Source organism: Chionomys nivalis, chromosome 8 (assembly GCF_950005125.1).
Source record: "Chionomys nivalis chromosome 8, mChiNiv1.1, whole genome shotgun sequence".
NCBI classification, from domain to species: domain Eukaryota; kingdom Metazoa; phylum Chordata; class Mammalia; order Rodentia; family Cricetidae; genus Chionomys; species Chionomys nivalis.
The window spans coordinates 23,150,674-23,163,271 of NC_080093.1; the positions used below are offsets into that span (position 1 = coordinate 23,150,674).

Here is a 12,598-nt window from a genome sequence, read left to right on the forward strand (position 1 = left end):
TGCACTGGAAGATTTTACTTAGAGAGCCTGAGGTGTTGTCAGTAAACTTCCCACTGCTGGGAAAACACATCCATCTAAGATGCATCAGTCAGGCATGGTACCTCATACCTCTAACCCTAGCATTTCAGAGGCAAAGGGATCAAGAGATAAATAAAAATCAACCAGATGACATGTAATGCAGCCTTAAAAAACAAACAAAAACCAAAAATAAACAATAAAAGGATGTTTTCCAAATTCTCAGAGAATAATCTCTGATGAAATCTTCGTTCTTAGATTCTCAAGAATGGTACACAGCACTTCTGACAAAGTAACAATTTCTTGGGGGAAGGGAATGCTTTACAGCTCCATTTCCATCTGTTCTCACTGGCAAGGTAGAACATGAGCAGATATACCCTAAGAGTCAATGCCAATCTCCTTCTTAAATTTCTTTAGAATAGTAATAAAAGGAAGAGGGCTTTGTCCACTTTGACTTGGAGCAGGTATACTATCCAGTCAGACTAGAAGAAACATAGAAAAAAATGTCATGGACCGTGAGATGATAAAACCCTGACATTCTGAATGAGGGAGCACCCAGAAGAGTACTCCAAAGAAATTACTGAAGCCACCTCTCTAAGTCCAGAAAGAGCCAAGGCAAATGCTTAGCAAAGATCTTACATTACAAGACACAGTGAATCAAAGCCTGACTTGTTGAGCAGACTAATCAGTATTGGGGTTTCTGTTGTAATATTTAATTCCTGAATCAAAACCCCATCCTGAAAATAATAATGTACAATTGTAGTCCCAGGCAAAAAATGTGGATACATTTTGTGGATTTGTGTGGCTACATCTTAAGTACGATGTTAGAAATGGTATTAAAAGGTCTGGAGAGATGGCTTAGTGGTTAAGAACATGGATTGTTCTTGCAGAGGACCCAAATTCAATTCCCAACACCCACATGAGGCAGCATACAATTGTTTGTAACTCCAGCTCCAGGGGATGGCCTTAACTTTAGGTACATGCACACAAATAAATAATAATAAAAATATTTTTTATAAAGAGAAATGGTATTAAAGGTTTTTGAGATTTTTTGTTTTTTCGAGACAGGGTTTCTCTGTTTAAGTCCTGGCTATTCTTGAATTCACTCTGTAGACCAGGCTGGCCTTGAAACTCACAGAGATCCACCTATTTCTGCCTCCCAAGTGCTGGGATTAAAGGCATTTGCCAACATGCCTGGCTGATTCTTGAGATTTTTAATAATTTATTTTTATTTTATGTGTATTGGTGTTTTACTTGCATGTATATCTGTGTGAGGATGTCAGGTCCCCTGGAACTGGAGTTATAGAGTTATGAGCAGCCCTGTGGCTACTGGGAATTGAACCAGGTCCTCTGGAAGAATAGTCAGTGTTCTTAACTGCTGAGCTATCTCTCCAACCTGGTTTTTGAGATTTTTAGTACAATTGTTTTAGTAAACAATAAAAATGACACAAATCATCATATTGTTTGTAGATGACCTGTCAAAGACTTGAATTGAGACAACTACTATTCTATTCTTCTATACCAAAGAATGAACAACCTGTCAAATTACAGAAATCCTGTATGCCTCTGAAAGATGCCAAGGAACCCCATGTTCTGATACTTCCAACTAGATCCATAGTTAAATAGAAAAGGTTATTCAGCTTCTTGTAACCTTTCTCCTACTGTATACCAGCCACATCCATTCACTCTTCAAGAGTTGCATATATGTGAACATGGTCCATCCAGTCTTCTTTCATCTTTAGAAATCCAGTTTTTTATCTACTGCCTGTATAATGAATTCTAGATGCTCTTATTCCACTTTCTTCCTATGGAAGAAACTTCTTGTAAGCAGTTCACATAGTGGATGATTCTAATTGAATCTAACCAGCTCAAAATGGGTACCAATAACATACTACAAATCAAGCTGGGCAGTGGTGGCGCACGCCTTTAATCCCAGCACTTGGGAGGCAGAGGCAGGCGGATCTCTGTGAGTTCGAGGCCAGCCTGGTCTACAAAGGGAGTTCCAGGACAGGCTCCAAAAAGCTACAGAGAAACCCTGTCTCGAAAAACAAACAAACAAACAAAAAATAAAACAAAACAAAAAAAAACCACACACACTACAAATCAAAACAGTGCTACATCTCTTGGCTACAACTATATAATGCACATTCATTTTCAACTTTTCATTCTTCACAGCATAGCACATGTACTGTCTTTCTATCCACTGTCTATATACCTGGATTTCTTTTTAAAATTAATTTATTTTTATTTGATTTGCATTGGTATTTTGCCTGCATGTATGTATGTCTGTGTGAGGGTGTCAGATCTTGGAGTTACAGACATTTGTTAGCTGCCACGTGAGTGCTGGGGATTGAACCAGGGACCTCTGGAAGAGAAATCAGTGCTCTTAATTGCTGAGCCATCTTTCCAGCCCATACCTGGACTTCTTAAACCACAGTTTGTACATTTTTCTGTACTGACTGACACTTTCTGCATACTCCAAAAGTATTTCAGGGGGGCTGGAATGGCTCAGTGGTTAAAAGCACTTACTGCCTTTCCAGAGAACTGGGGTTCAATTCTCAGCACCCACATGGCAGCTAACAATTATCTGCAACTCCAAGATCTGACACCCTCACACAGACATGCATGCACACAAAAAACCCATACTGTCTGCATGCACAAAATGCTCAGACCATAAAAGTATTCTAAAAAAAAAAAAAAAAAAAAAAAAAGATAAAGAGCTGGAGAGATGGCTCAGTGGGTAAGAGCACTGGCTCCTCTTCCAGAGGTCCTGAGTTCAATTCCCACCACACACGGCAGCTCAGAACCATCTGTAATTCCAGTTCCAGGGGAATCTGATACTGTCTTCTGGCTTCCAAAGGTACTGCATGCACATGGTGCACACACTCGCAGGCCAAACAATCACATACATAAAATGTTGATTAAACAGAATTTTAGTGCCAAGAATTTTATACTTAGTAAAATTAGAGCCCAAACCCAGTTGTTTGTATACATTCTGTGATGTCACCCAAAATTTTAAAAAAGAAAAAAAATCAATTCATATCCTGTATCTGTATAATTGGGGGCAGAGAAAGAATAGAAGGGAAAGGAAATCATTTTCTGTGTATTTTTTCTTAGGAATGACTTCCTAAAAATTGTATTACCTAGAAGTATATTACCTAGTTCAATAATAAAAAGCAGCTAACAGAAGAAAAAAAAATCTGTTTATGTAATTAATCTCAATCACAAAAAGAACTTAATTCCCATAAGGGGCTGACATCTGATTAATTGAACTAAGAGGTTTTTTTTTTGTTTGTTTTAAGGGGTGTGCATGTATGGAAAGACAAAAACCATTTTTCATTTTCTCTAGCATTCACACCTCTCATTCTTATTGACAAAGCACACCTTTCCTGCTCCAATTAAACCTTTAAACTTTAACTGGCTATTATAAATTTTTAAAAATGCGTTTGCATCTCCAACCCTATAAAGTACAAACACAAATAACTGCGTGGTCAGGCAATTACCAAGTATCACCAGAGACCACAGACCGAGCACCCAACAGTTCGCCTACATAAGCACAAATGCTAACTCACTACCCACAGAGAAAATGTGGGTGGGCATACTTACTTTAAAATAAATAGGGCTGAGAATGTAGCTCCGCAATAGCAAATGCGTTTAGTAGGGTCAAGGTACTTAACTGGGTGCCATACCCGGCACAGGAAAACAGAATTAGTAAATGCTCCATTAATCTAATAATTTGGATTTTAAAATTTAGAAGCCAGTCAGGTATGGATGTGTGTGTGTGCGTTTCAGCAGCAGCAGTGCACACCTTTAATCCCAGCAATAGGGAGGTAGAGGCAGGTGGCTCTCTGTAGTCTGAGGTCAGCCTGGTCTACAAAGTGAGTTCCAGGACAGTCAGGGCTGTTACATAGAGAAATCCTGTCTTGAAAAACCCAATAAACAAGCAAACCCTAAAATTACAAAGCCATCTTTTAAAAACCTTCTTATTTTCTAGGGTTGAAACATAGGGCTTTCAAAGGTGTGAAATCAATTCTTTAGCAATTATTTTTTATATTGTGTGTACAAGTACCAGGTTAGGTATCTTTATCTATGGGTCTCTATTTTTTTAAGCAGGGTCTTGCATTGACCCTGGGGCTCATTGATGAAGGGCTGGCTAATAAGCCCCAAGGATCCTTCTGAAATTATAGCCATGTATCAATACAACTGTTTTTTTTTTTTTTAATGTGGTGGGGATCTGAACTCAAATCCTCATGTTTTCAAGGTAAGCACTTTATCCACTGAGCCATCTCCCTAGCCTCCTTAGTAATTATTTTATGATTTGCCTTTTATATCCTAACTTCTTAATTTTACAACCTAAAACTGTCTGTAAGTAAATTATGAGTGGCGAGTTGGTCCCTATGCTATTTAAATTTCCATTTCAATCTGGACAAACAAAATAAAACACATGGGGCTGGGTATACTCTACCCCGTTCAGTTGTAGAACACTTGTCTAGCATGTGCAAGGCCTTAGATTCCATCCATGGGGTGGGAGAGGAGTATGTTGGGGAAGAACTGAGGATGGGATGGAGTAGGAGCAACAAGGCCACACCATACACCCACGTCTCTAAATACTACTATTTTCAGACATGAACTCACTAATACACCAAATTCTTGAAAGGTGGCAACTAAGATCGTCCTTGGCTATTTTTATCAAGTGAACATAATCTAAGTAACATTACCCCTCTGGATTATGTAGCAGTTGGTTGTGACCATTTGCCAAATAGGTTGGCTAAATGGTCAAGCAGGACAATTCAAATTAGCCGAAGAAAGGCAACACTGACAACAGAGATTTGGCCTCAGGGCTCTCCTTTTCTTCCTAGTGTCCACAGGCGTTTTCAGCTCACCTACCTGAGGTTTTCCCAAGCTTTTCCCTCTTAGAGAGGCTCTCAATTAAGGAAGCATGATTCATGACAGCATGTACATTTTAAAATGGGGACAGGTCAAAGCAACCAGACCCACAATCAGTCTAACTGTAAAAGCAATGCCTGCGAGCAAGAAATCTTTCTCATGCTCTTCTGTCCATCATCCCTGCCCACAGAGAAACTTAAAATGTTTCTTTTTAAAAAGAACTGCTAAACAATCTTGACGCACACTATAGCAAATGTTACCAAGCCATGATGACCTTTTTCGATCACGAGGTTAAAAAGTTACAATCTGTCCTTTATAGAAGCATAAAAGGTACAGTCAATAAACTGGCCCCATCCCTGGCTATTTTAAATACCTCAACAAACCTTAGCACTCTGGTATCATAGAGAAGCCAGCAGTAAAAACTAATTTCAAAGTATTTAAAATAAATCTCAGGATGACTCAAAACGAGTCTCAAAATCCTAGATCTAAGCTCCAGTGCGTGTTCCATCTTGTCTCTCGCTCACTTTCCACCCCAACTTGTGCGTGTGTGTGTGGCAGAGGCCACCCACACTCAGCCTAAGTAGATCTCAGGTCTCCCAAAGCTGCCTGTTTCCGGTTTTAGTCTCTCCAGAAACCTAAACCAATTAACTCTAATGAGTCAATAGCCAATAAAACAACTTCTAAATTACATTTTCACCGTTTACGAAGGCCGCTAGAACTTAAGGGATTGGGAAGAGTTACTGTGGAACTTGCAAAGAGTGAATTGTCGAGATAATGACTTTTTCAAATCACAAGGTCTTTCTGTGTGCAAGAGGCCCTTCACGGTAGCAAGACCGGAAGTCGGTGCAGGTATTGTTGATACAGTAAAACAAAACAAAGCACCTCCCCCCATCAACCCACGCAAACAAACAAGCAAAAACCCTACAACCAAAACAACTTCCCGAGAGCACGCTCACCCCACCCCTCATCACGAGCCCCGAGAGAAAAGAGCGTGACGCCCAGGCGAGAGTCCCCGGGAAAGGTCGGCGCCGGGGCAGGGCGGTGTGGCTCGCGGCCTGCAAGCCCGAGCCTGCAGGTGGGGCGTGCGGGAGGCGACGCGGGGCCGGCGTTTACCTGCGGCGAAGTGGAGCGGGGTGGACTTCCTGCCCGCCGTGTCGCGGCTGTTCACCTTCTCGGGCGTCACCAGCCTCTTCACTCGCTCCACGTCCCCGTTGCGACAAGCCTCGAACAGCTCGCGGGCGGACGGCTCGACGGCCTCGGCCACGGCGCTCGCGCAGGCCGCGCCCCCGCCGGCGCAGCGGCGACCAGACATGATCCTGGCCGCCGCCGCCAGCAGCAGCGCCAGCAAAGGCAGCAGGAGCCCCGGCCCCGCGAGCAGGAGGGCGAGGCTCCCCGCAGGAGACGCGCTCAGGGCCCGGGCCGCTCGGCTCCCCGCTGTCACCAGAGCCGCCGCAGGCCCATGGCCGCGTCGCCGCGCGCCCCCGCCACGACTCCGTGACCCCCGGCTGCCCCACCGCGGCGGACGCAGCGCGAACACGCCCGCCGAGCCCTGGAGCGACGCGGCGGCGGAAGCAGCCGAGACCACTCCTGCCAGCTCGTTCGGGTCCTGGGGGCGCGCGTGACGTCAGCCCGCGCGTGCGCACTGGCTGCGCTCCGGCCGGGCCGGTCTGGCCGAGAGGGGCCGCGCGGAGGGGTTTGTGGGAAATGTGCAGCGAGAGCCTTTGGTTGAGGGGAGAGAAGGGGCTCCGGCCCACCGCCATCTTTAGGGATCTTCTGCTGGAAACGGGAGGGCTGCCTTGTCTTTTCCTTAAAGCATAGACCTCCCAGAATGAGTTTCATTGCTCATATACTGAAAATGAACCTTTGCAAGTTTTGTTCCGGGCATGCATTTTCTCTTGGAAGTTTTAAGGTGGTTCTTTATTTTTGCTTCCATACTGTCCCCTGGGAGATTCCTGCTTCCCCCTTCCCTCGCCCGTTTTCTTTGCCGTTGTCTCTTCACAAGGCCCTCGGCATCCGCTTTTCTTTTTATATAAGCATTTTCTCAGAAATGGACCCGTTGCTCTTATTGAGAAGTTTGGATGAACGTCCCTAAATCAAGAAAGCGATGAAAGTTAATCTCAACTCTAAAGCAACAATTGGGGGTGGGGGTGACTCCGATTAGCTACACTTCCCATCGTAAATTATTAGCTCAGTGCTAACTGGAGAATCCATATATAAATCAGTATTGTTACCGGACGTGGCCGAGGGGTCGGTACACTGACAATGCACATTAAGAAAGTTTTCTAAAGTTTTTTTTTTCTCCCTGTGATCAAAAAATACAAGCCACAGTTCATTTTTGTGTTTAAGGTAGTAGTGACATTTTTGTGTAAGATCTTGTTTCAGGAACTCCGAAAGAAAGGTATATATAGATTTTGCTCTCATGAAAGTGCTGGCCTTTGTCACGCTGACAAGCATTTCCCCCTGTGAATTGACTTAACCTGTTTTTCAGGAAATCCAGTTTTTGTTTGGGAGTGATGACTCACTGCTGTGGGAGAAAAGCAGGGTACACTTTTTTGAACATTTTGTTATATATTCTATTATTTTATGATTTATTCTATAATCATGTTTTTAGGCTATTTAGTGTAAATTTAAATGAATGCATAATAACAAATATTCACGAACACACCAAGGATTAGAACACTACTCATATGATTGTGTCTCATTTTTCTTTATTTCATCCACTTGCCAAATATATTCCCAATTATTTTTTAATTTAGTAATTTTTGTTTATGTATTTCCTTCTAATATGTGTACTTACATCAAAGCGATACAAACAATCCGATTGTTCCATGAGTGGATGAGTATGAAATGTGATAAATGCATATCATGGTCTAATTCTCAACCTCCAGAAAAAATGAATCCTATCACGGGCCCCAACATGGGTGATCACTGAGGATATAATGGTAAGTAAGGTAAGCCAGCTGGCAAAGACACAAAGTAGTTTTACTTGTATTCATTCAGAGAACAGCGTTAGCAAATTACCACAGTTTTTTAATTTTTATTTTATTTTTTAGTTAGAACAAGATGTTCATTGTTTTGGTTTGATTTCTTCAAATCCTTTTTTCCTTGGCTTATAGATGGCTACCTCCTCACTATAACCTCAAGTGATCTTTCCTCTACATGCACATGTGTCCCAGCAGTCACCCCCAAATAACCACACAGAGAAATGTTATTAATGGTTGGCTGATAGCTTAGGCTTGTCTCCAGCCAGCTCTTACAACTTAAATCAATAAGTTGCTATTCATCTATGTTCTGCCCCGAGGCTCCTTTACCTCATCCATGAACTTCCCATGATGCTTCTTCTGCATCTGGCTGGAGACTCCTCAGATACTGCTCTTCTTCCCAGCATTCTCTCTGCCCCCAAAATCCTGCCTAGCTATTGGCCAATCAGTTTTTTTTTTTTTTTTTTTTTTTTTTTTTTTGGTTTTTCGAGACAGGGTTTCTCTGTGGCTTTGGAGCCTGTCCTGGAACTAGCTCTGTAGACCAGGCTGGTCTCGAACTCACAGAGATCCGCCTGCCTCTGCCTCCCGAGTGCTGGGATTAAAGGCGTGCGCCACCATCGCCCGGCTGGCCAATCAGCTTTTTATTAACAATGAGAATAACACATCTTCACAGTGTACAGAAGAATTATTCCACAGTGTTTTGTCCTTTATGTCTAATTAAAAAGGAAGATTTTTAACTTTAACATAGTAAAATTATATACAACAAAAATAGTTATTAATAGGTTTTCTGTTCCTGGTTAGTAGGTTTCTCCTCAGATACAATAAGCCAGATCAAGCTGAGTTGAAAAAGTAAAAGAACAGATTTGTTTTGAGCAAAGCAATTCCAAGGTGAGTTCTCTAGTCCCAGGACTGAAGCAGGAGAAGAAGTCACATGCCCAAACTAAAGCAGGGATATACCCTGTAGGAATATACCCTGTAGGGATATACTCTGTAGGAATATACCTTGTAGGCGAGGGTTAACGATGTGTCCTCCATAAGCTGGATTTGTGCCTGAGTACAGTACACTTTAGGTGGGATCTTGGCCTCTGCAGCCACCAAAAATGTTTAACTGAGCTTTTGGTGCCTTTTATTTGTTAAAGATTTTCGGAGAAGACTGGGTTTGGAGAGAAGGAAATGGGGTTTTCTGGATCAAGCTGGAATGAGCTGGAGATTTCCAGCAGAACAGTTATCATGTAATAATTACAGTTAACAATATCCAGCCCATTCATATTTGGCAAATTTAGGGAAAATATTCTATTATCTTATCTTTGTGAGTCTGAAGTTTTATACCTAATTTACCTTTTATAATAACTAACGAAAACTTTAAGTCTAATTATTTAGTCTTTAACTCCATCAAAGACCCCAGAAGGGTGTAATGTTACCTAGTGACAGGGCTATCTGGCTGTCTGGACAATCACCCAAAGTTCTGTAATGTTGGGGCATCCAACTTTGGCCTGCAGGCCTAGCATATCTGACAGATGTTTCTGAGAAGCAGGGAATCTAGAAGAACTTCCTGCCTTGTCTGGGCAAAGTTTGGCTGATACACAATCATAATTAGTCTTAATAATAAAAACCCAGAGTTTTGGGCAGTTTCTTTTTTTGCATCATGCTGGTCCAGTTTGAGGCAAGGACAGTTTTTTGCTCAAGTGACTAGTTTTTGCCATAAAGAAAGCAAATTCCATACGGAGGTTCTTCAGTGCCCATCATATTCTATTGAAGTGTATTGGTGCTGTCAGGAGCAGACATGTCTCACTGTCATGAACAGTCTTAGATTATTAAGTATATTAAAAGCCATATTCTGTAGGTCTTTAAAGTGTTTGGAGACCATCTTTCTATCTAAATATATCTGTTTAGCCTTGAAAACATACCTAATATAACAACAAGTTTGATTATTAGAGGTAACTACTAACCTATATTTTTAATTATACATTTTAAATGAGCTGTATAAACACAATACCCCCAATAAGAGTAGAAACATCATCTAGTATAACAAAATTAACTTAAAATGTGTTTCAGTAAACAAAATTCATACCAACATAAAATATTTTGAGATTAATAGTTGCTTTTTGGATTAAAGCAGATTCAATAATTGATCCTTTTATCTCATAATTTCTATACTATATCTCCCTTTTTTTCCTTTAGAAAGAGATCTTTGCATTTAACTCTTTTGTTTAGCTTTTTCTGACTATGACCAATAACAACTTGTAACCAACTCCCCTGAACAATGACAAACATCCATAATTCATCAAATAACCAAAATCCACCCATACCCAGAGAATTTGCTTTTGTTTCCATAGGAAATGAGAGGCTGTGGATTCATTCAGAGTTAAGAAAAATCAGGTTTGATCAAGGAAGACCACCTGAGAAATCTCTGGTAGGAACAGATGGCCCAGATGTCTGAGTTCTACATCCAGAAGAGGTTCAAGACTGCTGCTTGAGATGATCAAGCCTCACAGGATACTCCAGTCAGGACTTGATCATAATTCTAAATTTTCCTTAGGTTCCCAACAAGATTATCAGCACCCCCAACCAGCAGGAAGTAACCTGAAAAACTATGCCCACATTCCCAAAAATGGACTATGAATGTTCTTGTTTCTAAAAAAAAAAAAAAAAAAAAAAAAAAAAAAAAAAAAAGAGAGGGCAATGGTGTGGGACAATTCTGTATTCTGTCAATTATGTTATAAATAAATGCTGATTGGCCAGTAGTCAGGCAGGAAGTATAGGTGAGACAACCAGACAGGAAGTAGATGTGGGGCAGGAAGCTCCCTCCAGCAGTCCTGTCCAGACACCAAAGAAGGAAGATGTGACCTACTCCGCCAAAAATGTACCGAGCCATGTGGCTAACATAGATAAGAATAATGGGTTAATATAAGTTATAAGAGCTAATACGAAGACTGAGCTAATGGGCCAATCAGTTTATATCTAATGTAGACTTCTTTTTTTTTTTTTTTTTTTTTTGGTTTTTCGAGGCAGGGTTTCTCTGTGGCTTTGGAGCCTGTCCTGGAACTAGCTCTTGTAGACCAGGCTGGTCTCAAACTCACAGAGATTCACCTGCCTCTGCCTCCCGAGTGCTGGGATTAAAGGCGTGCGCCACCACCGCCCGGCCTAATGTAGACTTCTGTGTGATTCTTTGGGGCTAAACGACTATGGGAACTGGGCAGGGCAGAAACCCCAACAAGCAGGACCTCATGTTACAGAATGGCGCCCAATGTTTGGCCAATAGCTTAAACATATTTCTGGCTAGCTTATATCTTAAATTACTCCGTCTCCATTAATCTGTGTATCATCATGAGGCTGTGGCTTACCAGGTAAAGTTCCAGTGTCTGTCTCCAGCTAGGCTACATGGCTTCTCCTGACTCTGCCTCCTTTCCCCGACATTCAGTTTTATTTTCCCCACCTAGTTATACTCTGTCCTATCAACAGGCCAAGGCCGTTTCTTTATTAACCAGTGGGGTTCACAACATACAGAGGGGAATCCCACATCACCTCTTCTTTTCTATTTAAATAAAGAGGAAGGTTTAGAAGTCCTTCTGTATATGTGTTGCTTTTATTGGTTAATCAATAAAGTAACTAACTGCCTTGGCCTGTGATAGGGTAGAGTAGAGCTAGGCAGAGGAAAACTAAGCTGAATGAATGCTAGGAGAAAGAAGGCAGAGTAAGGAGATGCCATGGAGCCACCAGAGGAGAAATGCTAGCCATTAGCCAGTACCTTGCCAGTAGGAACCTTGTGGTAAAATATAAAATAATAGAAATGGGTTAATTTAATATGTAAGTGCTTGCTAGGAATATGCTATAGTGATTGGCCAAGCAGTAATTTAATTAATACAGTTTCTATATGGTTATTTTGAGGCTGAGTAACTGCCTCCTACAACAACAGTGTACAGAAGGATTATTCCACAGAACGTATACTCTGGTATTTCTTTAGCATGTTCAAGCTTTGTCATCATGTAGGGATCCCAGCCAACTTGGATTGTAGCTCACCTTGTATGACTTACAGTTGTCCTGGCTGCTGATGTAACTGTTGTGTTATAATTTCCGTAGAAATAAAACACTCCATCTTAGAAAGAAACTCCTCAAGACACAGGATGTTCTAAGGGGAGTAAAACAGCCCATTCTTCAGGGGAGTTTCTTCAGTCCAGAAATTCAGGACATGAACAACTGGTTATCTTTAGGAAGTCTATGAAACTGATGAGCTTCACAAGGCTCCCCTACTTCCCCAAGCACATAAAAACTGTAAGAAGAATGTGGCGGTTTGAATAAGAATGGCCCACATAGGCTCATATATTTGAATACTTAGTCATCAGGAGGTGGCACTATTTTCGTGTGGGAGGTCCTTCTGTATATGTGTTGTTTTTATTGGTTAATGAATAAAAAGCTGTTTTGTGCAGGTGGTTGTGAGTCACCATGTGGCAATAAACTCCAAGATAGTTTTAAAATATTATCTGCCTTTCATTGATCTTTAGTTTCTATTTTTAATTTTTGTAAGTTTGTGCTGTGGGATGTCTTTCTGTATGCTGTGAATGTGTGTTGCTCTCATTGGTTGATAAATAAATCTGCTTTGGTCTATGGCAAGGCAGGATAGAGCCAGGTGAGAATTTCAAGCACAGATACAGGAGAAAAAGAGAAGAGTCTGGGAGACACTGGACAGCCACCGAGGAAGCAAAACATGTGAAAAA

At 41.5% G+C, this 12,598-nt stretch overlaps 1 protein-coding gene across 2 annotated transcripts in view; it reads right to left on the bottom strand.

Moving 5' to 3' along the window:
- The window catches only part of Tnks2 (tankyrase 2), a 60,763-nt gene extending 54,244 nt beyond the window's left edge, over nucleotides 1-6,519 (bottom strand). For both annotated transcript variants that reach the window (XM_057777819.1, XM_057777818.1), the window contains exon 1: nucleotides 6,016-6,519. In XM_057777819.1, the coding sequence (XP_057633802.1) occupies nucleotides 6,016-6,214 (199 nt within the window). In that variant the 5' untranslated portion in view covers nucleotides 6,215-6,519. The remainder of the gene's footprint in view (nucleotides 1-6,015) is intronic.
- Nucleotides 6,520-12,598: the final 6,079 nt, after the last annotated feature.